The following is a 20,569-nucleotide window of genomic DNA, read 5'->3' on the forward strand; positions in this document are numbered from 1 at the left end:
CCCTCAGGGAAAAGGGAGGAGTGTGACCAAGGTAACAAACACTGTTTCCAGCACAGCGCCGTCTCACACCTGTGCAGCTGTAGCTCACCTGAGCAGAAACAACACGAGGAGGGAAACAGAACTTTGGACTTTGGATTATCTGAACCATCGCCATGGACGGAGGATCGTCCCAGGACGGACTGGACCCAAAGAGCCCCGAAGAGGAGGAGGATAGTTTTGATTGGCTTCTTGGGAGAGACAGTCCAGAGATCGCTCATGCTCCCATGGACACCAACCTCCTGACGACTGGGTAAATAATCCAAAGAGAGACATAATCTGTCGTAATCTATGTGTTTGACTCTTATCAAACGTCTGAGTGCTGCTGAAACAGAAACAGAGCTGCTGATAGAAATGATCCTGTGATGAATGAAAGGTGTGAGCAGCTTTAGGTAAACAAGCTGCGGCCTGCATGAAGCTTTATTTGTTCTCCAGCTGGCTCTTTGTCAGAGGAAGCTCATGTTTCACCTGTTCCCGTCCTCTGTTCTTTAGATGTAAGGCTAAATATTAATGAGCACATGATGCTCAGGGTGTGAAAACCACATCACACCTGTGCTGTGTGCAGTTCATCTCCTGATTTTCCACTTTTCAGGGATTATTGCATCAACGTCCCAGACGGCACCTGCAGTAAAGAGTTCACCAGAGAGCGAGTCTTTGAAGCAGTTTCACAGAGAGATGCGTCTCAGCTGGACGGTCTCGGACTACCTGAGAGACAACAACAAACGTCTGACGAGTCCAGAGTTCATCGGTACGTTAAAAAGAGGAAGCTTCATTTCTGCTCCAGCACTTCCTCAGTCAGTTCATTCATCCAAACAGGTCGTTTATTCCTTTCAGGGGAATCAGAAAAACACAAAACACGCTAAACTCAAAATGTGACACCAACATTTTCCATTTGTCAAATCTTCCAGATGAGGGAAACGGGAAAACTGCGCTCCTGAAAGCTTTGCTCAATCTGAGAAACGGACAGAACGACACGATCGAAGTCCTCCTGGACATCGCAGAGAAAACAGCAGATCTAGAGGATCTGATCAACGCGTCCTACAAAGACCCCTGCTACAAAGGTAGGTCAGCAATGTGTGTGTGTGTGTGTGTGTGTGTGTGTGTGTGTGTGTGTGTGTGTGTGTGTGTGTGTGTGTGTGTGTGTGTGTGTGTGTGTGTGTGTGTGTGTGTCCCTAAACTCCCTGCTACAAAGGTAGTGTGTGTGTGTGTGTGTGTGTGTGTGTGTGTGTGTGTCCCTAAACTCCCTGCTACAAAGGTAGTGTGTGTGTGTGTGTGTGTGTGTGTGTGTGTGTGTGTGTGTGTGTGTGTGTGTGTCCCTAAACTCCCCGTGGACAAAGGTAGGTCAGCAATGTGTGTGTGTGTGTGTGTGTGTGTGTGTGTGTGTGTGTGTGTGTGTGTGTGTGTGTGTGTGTGTGTGTGTGTGTGTGTGTGTGTGTCCCTAAACTCCCTGTGGACAAAGGTAGTGTGTGTGTGTGTGTGTGTGTGTGTGTGTGTGTGTGTGTGTGTGTGTGTGTGTGTGTGTGTGTGTCCCTAAACTCCCTGCTACAAAGGTAGTGTGTGTGTGTGTGTGTGTGTGTGTGTGTGTGTGTGTGTGTGTGTGTGTGTGTGTGTGTGTGTGTGTGTGTGTGTGTGTGTGTGCGTGTGTGTGTGTGTGTGTGTGTGTGTGTCCCTAAACGTTGTTGCACACGTGCGGCAGGGTTATGTAACTGATAATGTTCAGAGACAGGTGGAAACCGACCCTCTCACCTGGATTCTGTTTCACGCAGTGACCCACCTCATCACCTGGGCACGGTCTGAACATCACTTTGCTTCCTCTTTCTGCAAACACGTCACAGGTCAGACCGCCCTGCACGTCGCCATCGAGAGGAGAAGCTTTGAACACGTGAAACTTCTGGTGGAGAAAGGAGCCGATGTTCAGGCCAAAGCCAACGGAGACTTCTTCCAGAGAAAGACGGGACTGGGCTTTTATTTTGGTGGGTCCTCACTCCCTTAAAGACTTCCTTTTCTGTCCCAGAGTTGTCTCTTTTCTCACTGCGTGTTTCCAACAGGTGAGCTCCCTCTGTCCCTGGCCGCCTGCACCAACCAGCCCGATGTGGTGTCCTATCTCATGGAGAACTCCCACAGAAGAGCCGACCTGTCGGACAGAGACTCGCAGGGAAACACCGTCCTGCACACGCTGGTGGTCATTGCAGAAAACACAGAAGAAAGCACAGAGATGGTTTCCATGATATACGACCACATCCTCATCCATCACAGCAAGCTGGAGAAGGGACGGTACGTCCACCTGGAGGAGATCGAAAACAACAAGGGGCTGACTCCTCTGAAGCTAGCAGCAAAGCTTGGAAAGAAGGGGGTGAGTGTTTTCATCCAGACACACTTCAGGGAATCATGAAAAGGATGTTCAGTCCCTCCAGGAAGTTGCAATTTAGTGATCACAACAATGAAAGCTAAATCAACCAATCCTGGTGATTTCAGGGTGACCTTTGTCCAATCACTGCAACATATTCACAGATTTAACAAACCATAATCGTTTCACCTGCTCCCTGGAGTTTCACCTGCTCCCTGGAGTTTCACCTGCTCCCTGGAGTTTCACCTGCTCCCTGGAGTTTCACCTGCTCCCGTCAGTCCCCACAAACCTGCCTCCTGCTTAATGAAGCTGCAGACACATCAGTCAGAAAAACTCACGTTTACCAACAAACACTGCAGCTTAGGACTGTGTGTCAGGCAGTTTACCAACGTACAACAATACAACATGGAGGTGTGAGCAGTCATTCAGTGAAAAACACTTTTCTTTACTAGAACACAGGAGACACAGCTCACTGCTGCAGCAAGAAGCTGCCATGAAATCAGAAATCAGAAAAATAAAGGCACAGCACCTGGAGGGACTGGATCTTAAGACAACTCTCTTCTTTTTACCCCTGAGCAGCTGTTCCAGCACATTCTGCACCGAGAGTTCACAGACGAGGAGATGAGGCCGCTGTGCAGGAAGCTGACCGAGTGGGTTTACGGACCAGTGCACTCGGCTCTCTACGACATGAGCTCCATCGAAACAGACGAAGACAACTCTGTGCTGGAGATCATCGTGTTCGGGAGTGACGTTCCTGTAAGAAAAATCCACTTTCACCTTTTTCTTTCTTACTTTACAAAGAAAAGTCGTGTTACAAAGAAGATCTACTCTCCAAAACATCTGCACGCTTTGCTCAGAGTCACATCTGTACTGCAGTGGGTGATGGTGCTCATGGGAAACGGAGTCTAAGCCCAACCTTTTTTCAGCCTCTGAATGGTGCTGGTGGCTCATGTCATATTTCCAGATGTCTTTAGTGCAGCAGGATGGATTTTTTAAAGGTCTCACTCCGGTGGAGTGCCCGGTGTTAAATAAGCTTTAAAACAAGCCTCAGCAGCAGATCGGGGAAGATGTGGTAAAAGTTTCATCAGTGTAGCTCCGTTCTCAGCTCTGCCGCTCTTCCCACAAAAACACGTCCCACAGAAACATGTTTCCGTTTAAAGGGAACAAAAAAGCTTTTTAATAGAAAAATATTTGTGAAGACAAAGCGTTCGTTGAAACAAAGAAATAATCTGCCAAACACACATTTACTGACTTTGTGTGTGAAGTAAGCAACGTGTTTCTGTAAACCCTTCTCTGTTTCACTCATGATGAAAGCTCTTTACAGACGCTGTGAGGATTTTCTGTTTGAAGTGGACTGCAGCGCCACCTTTTGGCCCAGAGTTTCACACACTGTGGTGAAGACGTGACTCTGAACAAGTCGTGTGTTTGTTCTGGAGATGAACGGAGATCAGATCTTCTTTTTAAATTTTCTTTGTTCAAGTCGACTTTTTCCCAGATCCAGCTCCTCGAGGTAAGGTGTTAATCAACAGGTAGAGCTACGCTTTGAAACCTGACAACAAGCTAACTTTGTCAGTTTGTAGCGTAGTTTAGCAGCTGCTATATTTCTCTCTCCTCACAGCCCGGTGCTCTGAGACGTGTCTGTAACGTGTAACGTTAGTGAATCCTGGTTCTGTCCTACCAGAGCTCATCTACCAACTCCAACCTCACCAAGCAGAGCTAACGTAACCTGGCTCTTCATTTTATTGATAGACTCTCAAGTTTGAACAGACCACTGCAGAATAACTGCTGACTGTGGGTTGGAGACAACATTAGCACAAACACATTAGCCTGGGTTTAGCCTTTAGCTCCTGTTTTAGCCTTTAGCTCCTGTTTAACCTTTAGCTTGTCTTTAGCTCATGTTTAAGATTTAAGCTTGAGTTTTAGCCTTTGGCTCATGCTTTAGCCTTTTTTCTTTAGCTCATGTTTTAACCTTTAGCTCATGCTTTAGCCTTTAGCTTGTGCTCTATCTCTCTCCTGTTTCTCTTTCTTCTGCTCTTCTGTCCTTTTTCTGTCTGACAGTTAGGCTCCAGTGTCCACCATCACTACAACATTAATCACAGAAATCGTTTCAGAAAAACTCAGATCTCTCTTCTCTCTGATAAACTTCATCAGCTGGCGTGGTGTTGTCATGGAGACTTTGACTTTGCCATAAATCAGTCCAGCCCTGTTCAGGAAGCTGAGAAGCAGCATTTAGGGAATAATCTGTGTTTATGCTGATGATGTAATGTTGAAGTGTGGATCAGGATCAGGATCAGGATCAGGATCAGGATCAGGATCAGGATCAGGATCAGGCAGATATCTAGAACAGAGACTTTTTCAGGATCACTGAGAAACTCCTCACAGAGACTTAAAGTGAAGGATTCCAGTCTCTGTAAAGTGGATTTTGTCCTGGTCTCCTCAGAATCGACCCGAGATGCTGCAGATCGAGCCTCTGCGCAGCATCCTTCAGGACAAATGGAACCGGTTTGCGTCGAAGATCTTCCTGATGAACTTCCTGGTTTATCTGCTGTACCTGCTCATCCTCACAGCGGTGGCTTTCTACAGGAAGAAAGGACAGGTAAAAACACCACACCATCCTTAAAACCATGAGTTTGATCCTTTCATCTCTTCCAAAGTATGGACATCACACTTTTTCAATCTGCAGCCTCCGTTTCCTGTTGAAGATTTCTCCCTGGACCACCTGCGGTGCTTTGGGGAAGTCTTCAGCGTCCTCGGAGCCGTGTGGTTCCTCTTCAAAGTGGTGAGGAAGTGGCGTCGTTTTTTGATATGTTGATCAAAAAGATTGATCATAAACTGACTCCTCGTTCCTGCGTCCTCAGATAACTTCCTTTCTGAGGAACCCGCCGCGCTTTAAGGCTCTCTACATGGACGGATTCAGCGACATCCTCTTGTAGGTATCCATGAACCATGAGCGGATCTTCACACGGAGGATGTTTTTCTGCTAACCAACCTTTACTCCTGTAGTTTCCTGCAGGCAGTGCTCCTCCTGATCTGCGTGGTCCTGTATTTCTGCGGGAGGAGGGAATACGTGGGGATCCTGGTGCTCTCGCTGGCTCTGGCCTGGATCAACGTGCTTCACTACCTGAGAGGCTCCAAACAGATGGGCATGTACAGTGTCATGATGCAGAGGGTGAGGGCGAAGTTTCAGGAGGTAAAACTGCGTGTTAGATTTTGGGGACAGAAGAAGTTGAAGGAATCAAAGTCTGTTTCTGGTTTCAGATGATCCTGGTTGACCTGTTCCACTTTTTGTGCGTCTACAGCGTCTTACTGTTGGGCTTTTCAGCTGGTAAGACTTCCCTGAACTCAGAATACGGTAGCACTGAGATTTCCCATTGTCTCTGAAGTACACTCACTGGCCACTCTATCAGGTAGACCCTGCTAGTACCGGGTTGGACCCCCTTTCTCCCTCAGACCTGTCTTAATCCTTGGTGGCACAGGTTGAACAACGACACCTTCCTCACAGAGTTTGGTCCAGATTGACTCATCAGACCAGGCAACGTTTCTCCAATCTTCTATTGTCCAGTTTTGGTGTTGCTGTGTGAATTGTAGCCTCAGTTTCCTGTTCTTAGCTGACAGGAGGGTCACCCGGTGTGGTCTTCTGCTGCTGTAGCCCATCTGCCTCAAGGTTGGACGTGTTGTGTGTTCAGAGATGCTCTTCTGCAGACCTCGGTTGTAACCAGTGGTTATTTGAGTTACTGTTGCCTTTCTATCAGCTCCAACCAGTCTGTCCATTCTCCTCTGACCTCTGGCATCAACAAGGCATTTTGTCCCACAGAACTGCTGCTCACTGGATATTTTCTCTGTTTGGGACCATTCTCTGTAAACCCTAGAGATGGTTGTGGGTTAAAATCCCAGTAGATCAGCAGTTTCTGAAATACTCAGACCAACAACCATGCCACGTTCATAGTCCCATAAATCACCTTTCGTCCTCATCCTGATGCTCGCTGTGAGCTGCAGCAGATCCTCTTCACCATGTCTACATGACCTAATGCAGCGAGCTGCTGTCAGTGATTGGCTGATTAGATATTCGGGCTAACGAGCAGTTGGACAGGTGTGCCTGATGAAGTGGCTGGTGGGTGTAAATCTTTCTGAACTCCGTCGTCTTCCTCACAGGTATCGTTGCTCTCCATGAAGAAGTTCCTCGGTTCACTAAGAAGCTGATCAACGGTACGATGGTGCAGGTGAAGGCCAAGCCGCGGTGCAAGAAGCCGTGTTACAACAACATCCGCTTCACCATCCTGGAGATGTTCAAGTTCACCATCGGGATGGGCGACCTGGGCTTCACGGACCGCGTGGAGTACAAGGAGGTTTTCTACATCCTGCTCATCCTGTACATCGTGCTCACCTACATCCTGCTGCTCAACATGCTGATCGCCCTGATGGGCAGCACGGTGGAGAAAACCTCACAGGAGAGCGAGAACATCTGGAACCTACAGGTGAGGAGCGTTCATCTACCTCAGCGCACAAAACGACCACAAACCTGTGCAAATCTGCAAACCCAGCATGTCCTCTTCCTCAGAGAGCCGTGACCATCCTGGACATGGAGAGGACTCTGCCCAGGTGCCTGAGGAAAAAGCTCTACTCCGGGGTGTCAAAGATCGTGTGTTTGGGGGGGCAGGTGGATAAAAGCCGTCGATTTTTCAGGTAAACATCTTTTTTTATCGGAGGGATTGATGGTCATGACTGGAGTTAAATCAGATCATGTTACTCTGGGCCTCCAGCTCCCAAAGTGTTTTTAGTTTGGACGATATTCATCAAGCAAACCCAAACCTCCAACCTGCCAGCAGCTCCAGCAGACACAGGTATGAGCTCAGAGAGTAACACCTGAAAGCTGTTAACGGTTTGAGAGGTCAGGGCCGTGTTCCCAAAGCCTCTCAGTCTCTACAGAGAGCTCCTAACGTAGCCCAGAAACTCCTGCCGAGGAGTCAGACCTTCAGAGCGAGTCTGAGCAGAGAGGAGACACAAACCCTGATCTTAGTGAGGAGGTGAGGGCGACCCACTGACAGGTACGACACAGTCTGCCAAACGCTGTGATTGGTCGGTACAAACAGGTGAAAAGATGAAGGTGAAGCGTTGCTGCTGGTGATGAACGGACGGTGAGATCAGTGATCATTTCACTGACTCCAGAAACGCGTGATAATAACAGGAACTTTGGGTCATAGTGAAACTCAGCTGGTGATGAAACTAATCGTCACACAGCTTCAAAATGATTTTATAATATTGATCAGCTGATTGTTGTGTTTATGGTCCATGCTGCTGACTTTAATTCATGTGTTTGATATTAACGAAGGACGCAGACTGAGCTGTCAGCGCTTCCTGTCAGCACTTCCTGTCAGCGCTTCCTGTCAGCGCTTCCTGTCAGCGCTTCCTGTCAGCGCTTCCTGTCAGCGCTTCCTGTCAGCGCTTCCTGTCAGCGCTTCCTGTCAGCGCTTCCTGTCAGCGCTACCTGTCAGCACTTCCTGTTAGCGCTTCCTGTCAGCGCTTCCTGTCAGCGCTTCCTGTCAGCACTTCCTGTCATTGATGGCAAACTTATAAAAAGAGCTTTGATTTGGCAGAACGACCAAACCAACAAACCAAACGGATCAAGCAGAGTTTCTGATGAAAAACAAAGATTTCTGAGCTACAACGTTGGCAAATGGCGACCTCTGGTGGAAATAGACACCTGAACCTCTCACAGTCACTTCCTGTCCATGCAACAGACTTCCTAACACTGAAATGTTGAATATTTAATGAAAACGACGTTTTTTCAGCTGTTTGGATGAAAAAGTCTGTCTCTGATTCAGGGTGGAGGAGCTGAACTGGAAACAGTGGAGGTCCGACCTCGGAGATCTTCAGGAGGAAGATCCTGGAGAGCAGATGATGAAGTCAGGGCCCTACAGGGAGACTACGAGTACGTCGACATATCACACACACACACACTAATACACACACACAGTGCTTACACACACTCACACACACACACACCTGTGTATCCCATCTAAAGCCTTGCTAACAACAGTTTCCTGTCTCAGGGAGTCGATGGAGGATAAATCCACTGCAGAGGATCCGCGCCCGACGTCAGCCTCAGCCTCCGCCCAGCGTCCCTGACGGCCAGCCTGAATCCAAAACCTGAATCTTTTACAAAAACACAACGACCTGCTTTGTTCATGATGCCTGCAGTGACTTCAGCTTCCTGTCTGTTAGACGTCTCCGTCATGAATACGTCTTTATTTGTAAAGAGCTCCTGTCTGTAAATTAAAGTTGGTAACTACCTGTGAGTTGACTTTAAATGATGGAGAAAACAGTATTTATCGTGAGCTAACTGCACATGCTCTTAAAGAAAAGACAGCCACTCGTAATGTCTGGAGTTTGCAAACTTTATTTTGGTTAGGGGGAATGTTTGTGCAAGACATTTTATTCCTGAAGTTTAGGCAAAACTGGAATATCACATTTGACAAAGTAGAGACAGTAAGCCCCCCTCCACCACCGTTCACCGCTGATCCTCAGAGATCATCGCAGTCATGAGGAGTCGGATCAATCTTGAGAGAATTGTTTAATGCCTGTGCCCCAATAAATATTGCCGTCTGACACGGTGAGCTACAATGTGCTTAAGTAGATAAACTCTTACAGTGCGTATTGACTAACTGATCCTGCAGGATAATACTGTAAATTAAAACCACAAAACAAACGTCTGCCTTCAGACTTTGGGCATCACGTGCAGGAACAACCCGCTCTAGATTTCTGACGCTCTGTTCACATCCCTACACGTTTTCTGTGCCTGTCTGCAGAGGGCGCAGCTCTCCTGTTGGCCACCAGGGTCGGGTCAGGGAAACACAGGTCGGTTTGATTCCTGTTGGAGCTTCACACGTTCCCGATCAAGAGGCCAGAGCTGTAGGCCGGGCGGTCAGAGAGACAGAGAGGAGGAGGAGGAGGAGGAGGAGCGAGGAGGAGCGAGGACGCTTGGTCACTTTGGTCAGTGAGTCAGCAGCAAACGGTTCACACATCCCGACGGCGTCTGGGAGTCGTGGCACACTTCAGGACGTCAGTCCGTGACACAGTATCAGTAGTTACACGAAGTAGCTTGGTCCCCCATCAGAGATTAACTTTGTGCACTTTTGTCAGCGTGCACACCTGTGTGCAAGTACCCAAGCTTAACATACACACACACACACACACACACACACACACACACACACGTTTCCATACTGAGCCCAGTGGAGGCACTTCATATGAAACTGTAGAACCTGACTAAACCGGGCCGTATCGAGGCAGTTCAGAACCGAGGGGGGCGGGTCTGTCCAATCGAGTAGTGTTACTGTAAATAAAGAGAGAAGCTGAGGCGCAGTGTCCGTCTGTGGCCACTAGGGGTCAGGCTCCTGAAAATCACCCTGCTGCTGCAAAAACCGCTCCCCCCCATTCACCCTGCAGGGGGCCGCTTTACTGACGCAGCCCAGAAAACATCAACTACACACACACACACACACACACACACACACACACACACACACACACACACACACACACACAAACTAAAGTAGTGTGTGTTAAGATTAGAGTCTATAGCAGCTTTAAGGGGCAGGCACGTCAAAAACAAGAGCCAGGAAAGAAAAAAACAAAGGAACAGAAAAGTTACCGCCTGCATCTCAACCGTCTGTGGTCACATGACTTTTCTCCCTTTGACCTGTTCCTGTTTCTGAGGACAGACCGGGAGGAGAGACGCTGAAGGACATCAGATCAACGTGGGTATTCACCTGTCGCCTCATCTATGGCACCTAATGTGAAAACACCTATGGCTTCAGGATGCAGTGGTCCAAAAACAATAAATTAAACTGTATCAGATATTAATCAAGAATAACAACTAAATCACAGTCCACAAACTTTAAAACAACTGCTTCAGCCCTCTTCTACAAACCTATTTATTCTGCTAAACACTATTTTTATCTTGGTCTTAAAGTCATCTTAAATCCTCCATCTATCTGTGACGTGATGACGTGTGTCAGACGTGTGTCAGACGTGTGTCAGACGTGTGTCAGACTCGTGTCAGACGCGTGTCAGACTCGTGTCAGACGCGTGTCAGACGCGTGTCTGACGCGTGTCAGACGCGTGTCAGACACGTGTCAGACGCGTGTCAGACTCGTGTCAGACTCGTGTCAGACGCGTGTCAGACGCGTGTCAGACGCGTGTCAGACTCGTGTCAGACTCGTGTCAGACGCGTGTCAGACGTGAGGCTGGAGGATCTGACTGGACGTACACTACCCACTGATAGGTTGAACCTGTTTAAAACAAAGTAAAATGACACTACGGTGGATTTGGGAACCTGGGGATGTTAGTCTGCTAAGCTAAGCTAAGCTAAGCTAAGCTAAGCTAAGCTAAGCTAAGGAAGATGGAGATTTCTTCTCAGACATTTAAGGCTTCTACCAGAGGGAAGATGCAGATGCTCTGACTACATCAACCTGAAAAGACTGGAGGAGGAGGAGGAGGAGGAGGAGGAAGAGGAGGAAGAGGAGGAGGAGGAGGAGGAAGAGGAGGAGGAAGAAGAGGAGGAAGAGGAGGAGGAGGAGGAGGAAGAGGAGGAAGAGGAGGAGGAGGAAGAGGAGGAGGAGGACGAGGAGGAGGAGGAAGAGGAGGAGGAGGAAGAGGAGGAGGAGGAGGAAGAGGAGGAGGAGGAAGAGGAGGAAACAGGCCCAGAGCTTCATGCTAGACACATCCCACAACACACAGCCTGCATCAGACGCTCCATGGGTAGCAGAAACACAGAAGGGAGGAGCTAGGTGGGGCTGGGCGGAGCCTGGTGGGACTGGGCGGAGCCTGGTGGGGCGGGGCGGGGCCAGGATTAGTAAACAGAGCCCACCTTCCCTGGTGTTACAGCAGTTTAATGATGAGGAAATGTGTGTGTGTGGGGGGGGGGTGAGCGCGTCCCCAGACCAAGAACCTGCAGATGATCCATTTGCTTTTTCCACAAACTGAGAGCAGTTGAATTGACGGGATGTGACTGTTTCACATTAGCCACACACAGTTTTTCTCCTTTTAGCAAATGTTAAGCATCACATTTAAGAATTCGTTTCTACACTTCAAGTAGGATCATCTACAAACTAATAAAAGAACGACTACTTCAAAAACGTTTAAATATTTCACACAGATCACTGTAGAACTTCAAAACCAAAGAAAAACTATTCGCAACTTGGAAAATTGTGATGACTGATAAACTGAGACCGTTTCTGTTTTGTGGCTTTATCTGATTCAACACGATGCTTAACAGTGTTAGCCGTTACTGGAGCACCACCACCACTGGGACTTCAGAAGAGAGTGGCTCTGGTTTCTGCCCGGGTACGGACAGAAACTGGTCCAGCAGCGAGTCTCCTGGGATTAAACCATCAACAGTCTCATTAGTTGCATAAACACGCAGCCTTCTCATGTGAACGCATCAGGAACCTGTGAAGAGGATAAATAAATGCAAATAAAAACTTCACACCAGGACATCCTAACGTTGCCTTTGGGCAGTTGTAAGGCCACAGATGCTGAAATAAAGTCGAGTCGCTCCACGCCAACCCGGGAAAAGCACTATGACAGGTATGGCGAGCACAGTCTCAGCTGCAAAGTAATATTTGAAACACACATGAAGAAGAGAGCAGCACATCCATACCAGTGATGTAGGAAGAGGAATCAACAGTGGACAACAATCTCAAGAACCCTTCATCTGCAACAAAGGTATGACATGGCTTTACACCTGAGGAATACTTGGGGAAATTCACAACCCGGCGAGTCCACCAACCAAAGTCTGACGCCTTCAAACGTAATCCATCACTTGCACGATCAAAAAGATGAAGCACAGCAGCTGAAGAGACTCCAACACGCCGCGGAGGAGGGAAAGTGCACGCCTAGCGGTAGCCTGGGTGATGACTGTGGGCTCCTCCTCCGTTGTTGGGCTCCTGGTTCTGGCCCATGGCTGATCTGTGCATCTTCTGCATCACATCCATGTTCTGCTCCTGGAAACCGGGCACCTGGAAGTCCCCTCCTAGGAAATCCACATTCTGCATCAGCTTGGCCGGGCCGGCGGGAGCCTCTTTTCCTGGCCGGTACTTTGCCCCTGGGATGCGGTCTGCGGCAGCGGCAGCAGCCGGCCCTCCCTGGAAAGCCACGGGGAGGTCCTGAGAGCCGGCTCCGTTGCTCCCTGCTGAGGCTGGGATGTTGCCCCATGATGGCTGCATGTAGTGACCGTTGATGTAAGGCATGGCGCCCACGGGGCAGTTAACAGGCGACGGTGGGCGGGGTTTCTCTGCAGGGTGTTTGAGGGTGAAGGACTGCACGGGGTTGGGCAGCTTGTGAGGGTAGCCGAGGCTCCCCGACGGGAAGGAGCACTCGGCTGGCGGCTCCATGCGCGGGTTCTTGCATGGATGAGCGCCCTCAGGAGGCTGCTGCATGTGAGCCAGCTGATGCTGCGCCCAGGAGCGCTGCTGCTGCTGGAGCTGCTGCAGCTGTTGTAAATGCTGTTGCTGCTGCAGCTGCTGCTGTTTCTGCTGATGGAGATGATGCTGAAGCTGCTGCTGCTGCTGCTGCAGGTGGACCTTCTCCGGCTCAGCGTGAAAGGCAGGTATGCTGTTAGCAGCTATGGTGGGCTGTGAGAGGAGAGCAGCAGTCGAAGTCTGAGCCGTAGCTTTGTCAGGCGGGCCCACCATGAGGCAGCGGGGCACGGAGCCCAGCGCCGGGTGATGGGACGACACCCTGGAGCTGGCGTTGATCAGCAGGTTGCGGCTGATGGGGCTGGGGTTGGCGATCTGGCCCTCGCAGACGGAGGTGGTGCCCATCCCAGCCCGCGCCTGGCACAACTGGTTGATTTGGTGCACGATGCTGCTCAGGTTGCCAGGCCTGTTCTGGTGCAGGCTGGCTGCCATGGACAGTGGGATGGTGGAGGTAGATACAGTAACATTTGGTGGAGCGTCTGCGTCGGGGAGCTTCCGGGGTCCGTATGTCCCCTGTGGGTGCTGCTGGAGGCTGTTGGGCATCGTAGGAGGCCCCGCCCCCAAAGCCTGGGGCAGAGGCTGCGAGCCGACCAGACCCGGGGCGTGCTGCAGGCCGGACAGCTGAGCTCCGTCAGACATGTGGCGCAGGTCCTGAGTCACTCCTTGTTGTGAAAGTAAAGCTTGGGGGGGGGCAGTCTGATGCTTGAGCGTCTGCAGGTGGGACAGGTGCTGCTGGGGCACCACCTGGGGACACGTCTGGCTCTGCTGCAGGGCCGGGGTGTGGGGCAGACTCTGCTGCCTCTGGATTCCTTGTGGCAGGTTCAGTCTCTGCTGCTGCGGCGTCTGGACCTGGCTGAGACTCTGCTGGCGCTGCAGAGCCTGTGAGTGAGCCATGCTCCTCTGCTGCAGCGCCTGCGGGTGAGGCAGAGTCTGGGTCAGAGTCTGGGTCAGAGTCTGAGGCAGGGTCTGGGTCAGAGTCTGAGGCAGGGTCTGGGTCAGAGTCTGAGGCAGAGTCTGAGGCAGGGTCTGGGTCAGAGTCTGAGGCAGAGTCTGAGGCAGAGTCTGGGTCAGAGTCTGAGGCAGAGTCTGGGTCAGAGTCTGGGTCAGGGTCTGAGGCAGGGTCTGAGGCAGGGTCTGAGGCGGCTGCAGGGTCATGGCGTGGGGAAGGCTTTGCTGTTGCTGCAGCGCCTGTGGATGAACCCCGCCGTGCTTCTGGGCGGGCTGAGCCCCTGGGTTAGACGGGCCCGCGAGGTGCGGAGGGGGCTGGGGGAGATTTAAAGTGCTTTGAGGGGCGTACGGCCCGCTGTGAGGGTTCATGACGGCTTTGTGAAGCTGTCGGGCGCGGCTTCCGTCTGAATCTTTGATGACACCTTTAGCCGGTGCGCGGAGGACAGCCAGAAGGCCCCGACCGGAGCTGACCTGAGAGGGGTAGGGACTGTGGCGCTGACTGGACGAGGATGTGTCAAGCCCGTTTACTGTGCGGCGAATGTGCTTCCTCTGAGGTACTTTGACACTGTTCGGGAAGATCTGGATGGTCAGAGGGTTGTTGGCGACTTTCTTAGCATAGGCGTCCAACTCTGCTGGGGTTGGGTAGCTGGCAGATCTCATCTTCTGTGTAGTTTCCCCTGAGACAAGCACACAGTCACAATAAGTCACTAACACGTCCTTCAGCGGCGTGCTGTCTGACATTCAGAGGCGTTACAGTCAGACGTTATCAAACCGTGAACCTGAACGTTTCAAACACAGAGCACTTACATTTCTGAAGTCCAGTGTTCATCTGCGAACGGGAGAGAAGTCTGACGGTAGGAACACCTGATGCCGGCAGACAGGCCAGCATGTCACAGTTCCTCTAATGCAGCATGAGACGCTCCCCCTCACCATGCTGTGGAAACACGGAGCGGGCGTTAGACCGACGTCCACAGACACTCAGACACTCAGGTCAGTCACACTTAGTCCACACACACTCAGGTCAGTCACACTTAGTCCACACACACTCAGGTTAGTCACACTTAGTCCACACACACTCAGGTCAGTCACACTTAGTCCACACACACTCAGGTTAGTCACACTTAGTTCACACACACTCAGGTCAGTCACACTTAGTCCACACACACTCAGGTCAGTCACACTTAGTTCACACACACTCAGGTTAGTCAGCCGTCCACAGACCCACAGACGCTCAGACGCTCAGGTCAGTCACACTTAGTCCACACACACTCAGGTTAGTCACACTTAGTCCACACACACTCAGGTTAGTCACACTTAGTCCACACACACTCAGGTTAGTCAGCCGTCCACAGACCCACAGACCCACAGACCCACAGACGCTCAGACGCTCAGGTCAGTCACACTTAGTCCACACACACTCAGGTCAGTCAGACGCTCAGACGCTCAGACGCTCAGACACTCAGGTTAGTCAGACGCTCAGGTTAGTCAGACGCTCAGACGCTCAGGTTAGTCAGACGCTCAGACGCTCAGGTTAGTCAGACGCTCAGGTTAGTCAGACGCTCAGACGCTCAGACGCTCAGACGCTCAGACGCTCAGACGCTCAGGTTAGTCAGACGCTCAGACGCTCAGACGCTCAGACGCTCAGACGCTCAGGTTAGTCAGACGCTCAGACGCTCAGGTTAGTCAGACGCTCAGGTTAGTCAGACGCTCAGACGCTCAGGCTGCTGTGACACGACTCTGCTCTCGCTGATTCTCATGTTTGACCTTTAGCAAACGGCAGGTTGTAATGAGCTGACATGTTTCTTGGAGAGCTCTCTGCGTTCATCTTACAGCAAAGAAATGAGATGAAAACATGATGGGGACAAAAACAGTAACGTTAACCAAACTGGAAAATAATGAACATTTCATAATGATAGTCTGAACGACTCAAAGCTGCTCTGCACTTTGATCAAGCTTTAAAGTGGAGCTGAACACAGCGTGTGACCAAAGCCTCATGGGGGCGTCAGTGAGCAGTGCTGTTCAGCAGAGCGTCGTGTTACGCTCGGAAAACGACAGAAAAAGAGGATTTCTGCAGAAAGAGACAGAGCATCACAACGTTTCCAGAAAAACATCTCTGCTCCAGAAAAACGAGGTCAGAGAAAGTCGAGGTGAGCTCAGAGAGGAAGTTTCCTTCAGCACCCAGAGACACTCACACACTGGGACTGGAAGAGGTCTGGAACCAGAACCAGAACCAGAAGACTAGTTTCAGAGCCAACAGCTCAAAGCTTCAAAGAGGTGGTAGTGTGAGGCCTGGGCCGATTCTGCTGGACGATAAATTGTCCCACAGTAATTGATGATTATTGATCGTATTGACGGTAATATTTTGAGACCAAATTAACCCAAAACATCATGATTTTATATTCAGTACACCCTAAACAATAAAATAAAACAAAAACAAAAGAGGACCTCAGTCAAAAACTGCACTTGGATCAAAAACTGTGTTAAAGGGCAGAATGTGTCCTGTGATGTAGCAAACTGGACTTTCTGGGTCCACGTTAACCCTCATCAGGATCCAGAGCTCTGAGCGCTGAGACAGAGGCAGAAGAAGAACCAGAGACTGGACCATCAGAACCCACTCAGGTCCAAAAGGATTAAAGTTACACTCTCCACTGTGTCCACAGAGAAAAGGAGGTCATTGGTGACCGTGAAGGGTCTGTTTGGGGACTATGATGTGGTCTACAACCAGATCGATCTCTCAGAGGTCACTGTAAGACATGAAAGATAAAAGATGATTTCAAACCCTTTTAGATTATTAAAAAAGAAAGTTTTGAAATCATCTTTAAATACTACAAATCAGAGAACAGTCACGTGCCGCTATAAAACTGAAATTAAGGAAAAAGTTTTATTCTTTCCGATCAACAGCCTAATAATCCAAATACATCTGGTTTACTGCCACAAGAAGGAAGTAGGAAAGGCGTGGTAACTGTTTCTAAAATGATAATCTACAAATCATCAAATTAACATCTTAAATGAGCTGATAAATTTCTCATGATAAACGTGTTCTTAGTGTTTATCAGACGTATTAAAGATTCAGTGTGTTCACAGGAATCTTCACCAGGCAATAACCCTCAGACTCAGACTAATGGAAAGAGAAATGATTCGTTGGTCTCGGAGCAAACTGAGATCCTGACGCTCCTCTTTTACAGGAAGGAGGAATCTGTGAACAGACATGTTACCCTGATACAGTCACATCATGTACACTTATCAGGCTGTCAGATTACCACGTTTTACTCTCAGATTAACACGTCTCACTCTCAGATTAACACGTCTCACTCTCAGATTACCACGTCTCACTCTCAGATTACCACGTTTTACTCTCATATTAACACGTCTTACTCTCAGATTAACACGTTTTACTCTCAGATTAACACGTCTTACTCTCAGATTAACACGTTTTACTCTCAGATTAACACGTTTTACTCTCAGATTAACACGTTTTACTCTCAGATTAACACGTCTTACTCTCAGATTAACACGTCTCACTCTCAGATTAACATGTCTTACTCTCAGATTAACACGTCTTACTCTCAGATTAACACGTTTTACTCTCAGATTAACTTGTCTTACTCTCAGATTAACACGTCTTACTCTAAGATTAACATGTTCTACTCTCAGATGAACACGTTTTACTCTCAGATTAACATGTTTTGCTCTCAGATTAACACGTTTTACTCTCAGATTAACACATTTTACTCTCATATTAACACGTCTTACTCTCAGATTAACACGTCTTACTCTCAGATTAACACGTCTTACTCTCAGATTAACACGTCTTACTCTCAGATTAACATGTCTCACTATCAGATTAACACGTTTTACTCTCAGATTAACACGTTTTACTCTCAGATTAACACGTTTTACTCTCAGATTAACTCATTTTACTCTCATATTAACACGTCTTACTCTCAGATTAACACGTCTTACTCTCAGATTAACACGTCTTACTCTCAGATTAACACGTCTTACTCTCAGATTAACATGTCTCACTATCAGATTAACACGTTTTACTCTCAGATTAACACGTTTTACTCTCAGATTAACACGTTTTACTCTCAGATTAACTCATTTTACTCTCAGATTAACACGTCTTACTCTCAGATTAACATGTCTCACTATCAGATTAACACGTTTTACTCTCAGATTAACACGTTTTACTCTCAGATTAACACATTTTACTCTCATATTAACACGTCTTACTCTCAGATTAACACGTCTTACTCTCAGATTAACACGTCTTACTCTCAGATTAACACGTTTTACTCTCAGATTAACACGTCTTACTCCCAGATTAACACATTTTACTCTCAGATTAACACGTTTCACTCTCAGATTAACACGTTTTACTCTCAGATTAACACATTTTACTCTCAGATAAACACGTCTTACTCTCAGATTAACATCTCTTAGTTTCAGATGTGTCATACAAACTACAAGGAAACAATGAAAGACTTCTTTGCTGTCCACAACCAACACCTGGGATTAAAAGGTAAATACAGGAAAAATAACCACCAGGGTAAATAACATGGGGTGCTCACAGGTGTGATGACTTCTTAAATTTGAAACATCTGAATGATCTTAGACAAGGTGCTGTCTGAGGAAAATAAAAGCCAGTCATGGGCTTGAAGGCTGGACCATCCTCTGGGTCCCTCAGCATGACGCAGAGGATCCGAGAAAACACGACCTGACCCACACACCCAGGTCTCCCACGGTGTGAATCCGTGGGCCCGTCTGTGGCTGACACCTTCAGCGACCTTAAATCTGTCGGATCGAGCATTTCACACACGGAGCACGGAGGGCTGGGGAACTTTCAGCCTGTCTGTAGCTCGGTAACGTTAGCCCTCTGTGAGGAAAAGCAGCTCCTATCTGCTCCACTCACTGATCTGATCAAAGCAGATCGACTGTTTCTAACAGGAACCAGGCCGGACCCTGTCCACCACAAAGACGAGACAGAAATGGAAAGTGTCGGGATTTGTTGGGTGGAAAGGTTACCTGAAGTCAGGCAGCAGCAGCACAATAAATAAGGATCTTCTTTGTGCTTATTGTGAGCAGGCCAGCTGCTGAGCAAACTTTATCTCTCTGAGAGGACAGACACGGACAGGACGGAGAGCAAACGGAGCCATACTTACTCCTCAGGAGCCTACGAGAAAGGAAACTTCATTTTGTGGAGAGAACGCCTTGATATTGTTGATATATGGTAGAAATCATCTCTTCTGTTGGTCCTCCTGCTGTCCGGCTACGGCAGCTATGTCTACTGGGCATGCGCAGAGGAAAGGAGCCCGATCCTGGGTTTAGGTACCCTGAGCCAGCGCCTGATCAATAATACTCCTTAAGGTGGGACCGGTTCTCAGATTTATTTTAGTTTTATTTATCATTCATTCTTACAATAAATAAATAGATAGAAAGAAGGATAAATAAATAAATAAATTCTTTTTTTTTTTCATTTATTTTTTCATTTTTTAAACATCCACGAGTTAAACTGAATAAGGAGTATTGAAAGACAACAAGCAATGATTTCCATCAGTTAATTGAAATTTTGTGATAAATAAATAAAAATAAATAAATAAATAAATAAATAAATAAATAAATAAATAAATAAAAATACAAGTCTCCACTCTTGAATTTTGGGAATAAAGAAAAACTAGATGTGGGGTGAATTGAAGTTTATTAGGACAGTTGTTGAGATTTTACCTCGTGACATGAATTATGAACCCTAACTATAATGATACATTTCTGTATTAGTGTCTAATTTGTTTACAATGCACCCAGGGAGTACTCAGAGCATCATCCATGGGATGTGTTCCTACAGCTCAATGTGAGTCCACCTGTGGTGAATTCAGTTGATTGGATATCATTTGGAAAGGCACACACCTGTCTATCTAAGGTCCCACAGGTGGCAGTGCATGTTAGAGCACCACCCAAGCATAAAGTCAAAGGAACTGACTATCAGAAACATTGTTGCTGCTCCATAGGTCCCGCTGAGCACAGGGGCCTCCACCATCTGTAGATGGAGGAAGATCAGAACCACCAGGACTCTTCCCAGAGCTCTGTGGACAGAGGAGAACCTCCCAGAAGGACAACCATCTCTGCAGCAATCCACCCATCAGACCTGTATGGTCGGGTGGCCAGACTGAAGCCACTCCTTAGTTAAACGCACATAGCAGCCCACCTAGAGTTTGACAAGTGGCCACTGAAGGACTCTCAGACCGTGAGAAAGAAAACCCTCTGCTCTGATTGGACAAAGCTTGAACTCTGTGGCGTGAATGCCAGGTGTCATGTTTGGAGGAAACTAGGCACCGCTCATCACCTGGACAACACCATCCTTACAGCGAAGCATGGTGGTGGCAGCATCATGCTGTGGGGATGTTTTTCAGCAGCAGACACAGGAGGACCAGTCAGGATCAGGACTGAGGGGCAGGTAAATCCAGCATCATGCTGTGGGGATGTTTTTCAGCAGCAGGAACAGGAGGACCAGTCAGGATCAGGACTGAGGGGCAGGTAAATCCAGCATCATGCACAGACACATCCTGGATGGACCGAACTGCCCAAGGAGAGGTAACTGCTGCTAAGGTTGCATCACCAAACCATTGAGCAAAGGCTGTGAATCGTCATACTAACTAACTAATAATCGACCGTCAATCCAAGCAGCCATACATTTTTATAAAGGTTTTATATAAAAACATTTATGTCACTGTTATTTTATTGTGGTTTTATCAGCCGTGTT

General features: G+C 48.4%; 2 protein-coding genes across 2 annotated transcripts; one reads left to right on the plus strand and one right to left on the minus strand.

Annotated features, from left to right (window-relative positions):
- The first annotated feature begins 152 nt into the window (after positions 1-152).
- LOC141797773 (transient receptor potential cation channel subfamily V member 1-like) lies at positions 153-8,742 on the plus strand. The gene is given in 16 exon segments (XM_074679456.1): positions 153-289; positions 629-733; positions 735-784; positions 945-1,097; positions 1,872-2,009; positions 2,085-2,389; positions 2,963-3,139; positions 4,824-4,979; positions 5,067-5,162; positions 5,242-5,312; positions 5,387-5,552; positions 5,642-5,708; positions 6,536-6,858; positions 6,942-7,066; positions 8,206-8,312; positions 8,434-8,742. Coding segments are annotated over 16 exon segments (2,277 nt in total). The 3' UTR covers positions 8,535-8,742.
- Positions 8,743-10,937: 2,195 nt separating this feature from the next.
- LOC141797774 (protein FAM222B-like) lies at positions 10,938-19,095 on the minus strand. The gene is made up of 3 exons (XM_074679458.1): positions 18,975-19,095; positions 14,617-14,743; positions 10,938-14,486 (listed from the first exon to the last, which is right to left on the minus strand). The coding sequence occupies exons 2-3, from the start codon at positions 14,696-14,698 to the stop codon at positions 12,280-12,282; spliced, it is 2,289 nt and encodes a 762-aa protein (XP_074535559.1). The 5' UTR covers positions 14,699-14,743; positions 18,975-19,095; the 3' UTR covers positions 10,938-12,279.
- Between the last annotated feature and the right edge of the window lie 1,474 nt (positions 19,096-20,569).

This window comes from Halichoeres trimaculatus, unplaced genomic scaffold, assembly GCF_033239565.1.
Source record: "Halichoeres trimaculatus isolate MK-OKI-2021-1 unplaced genomic scaffold, fHalTri1.1 fHalTri1_scaffold_9, whole genome shotgun sequence".
NCBI lineage: Eukaryota > Metazoa > Chordata > Actinopteri > Labriformes > Labridae > Halichoeres > Halichoeres trimaculatus.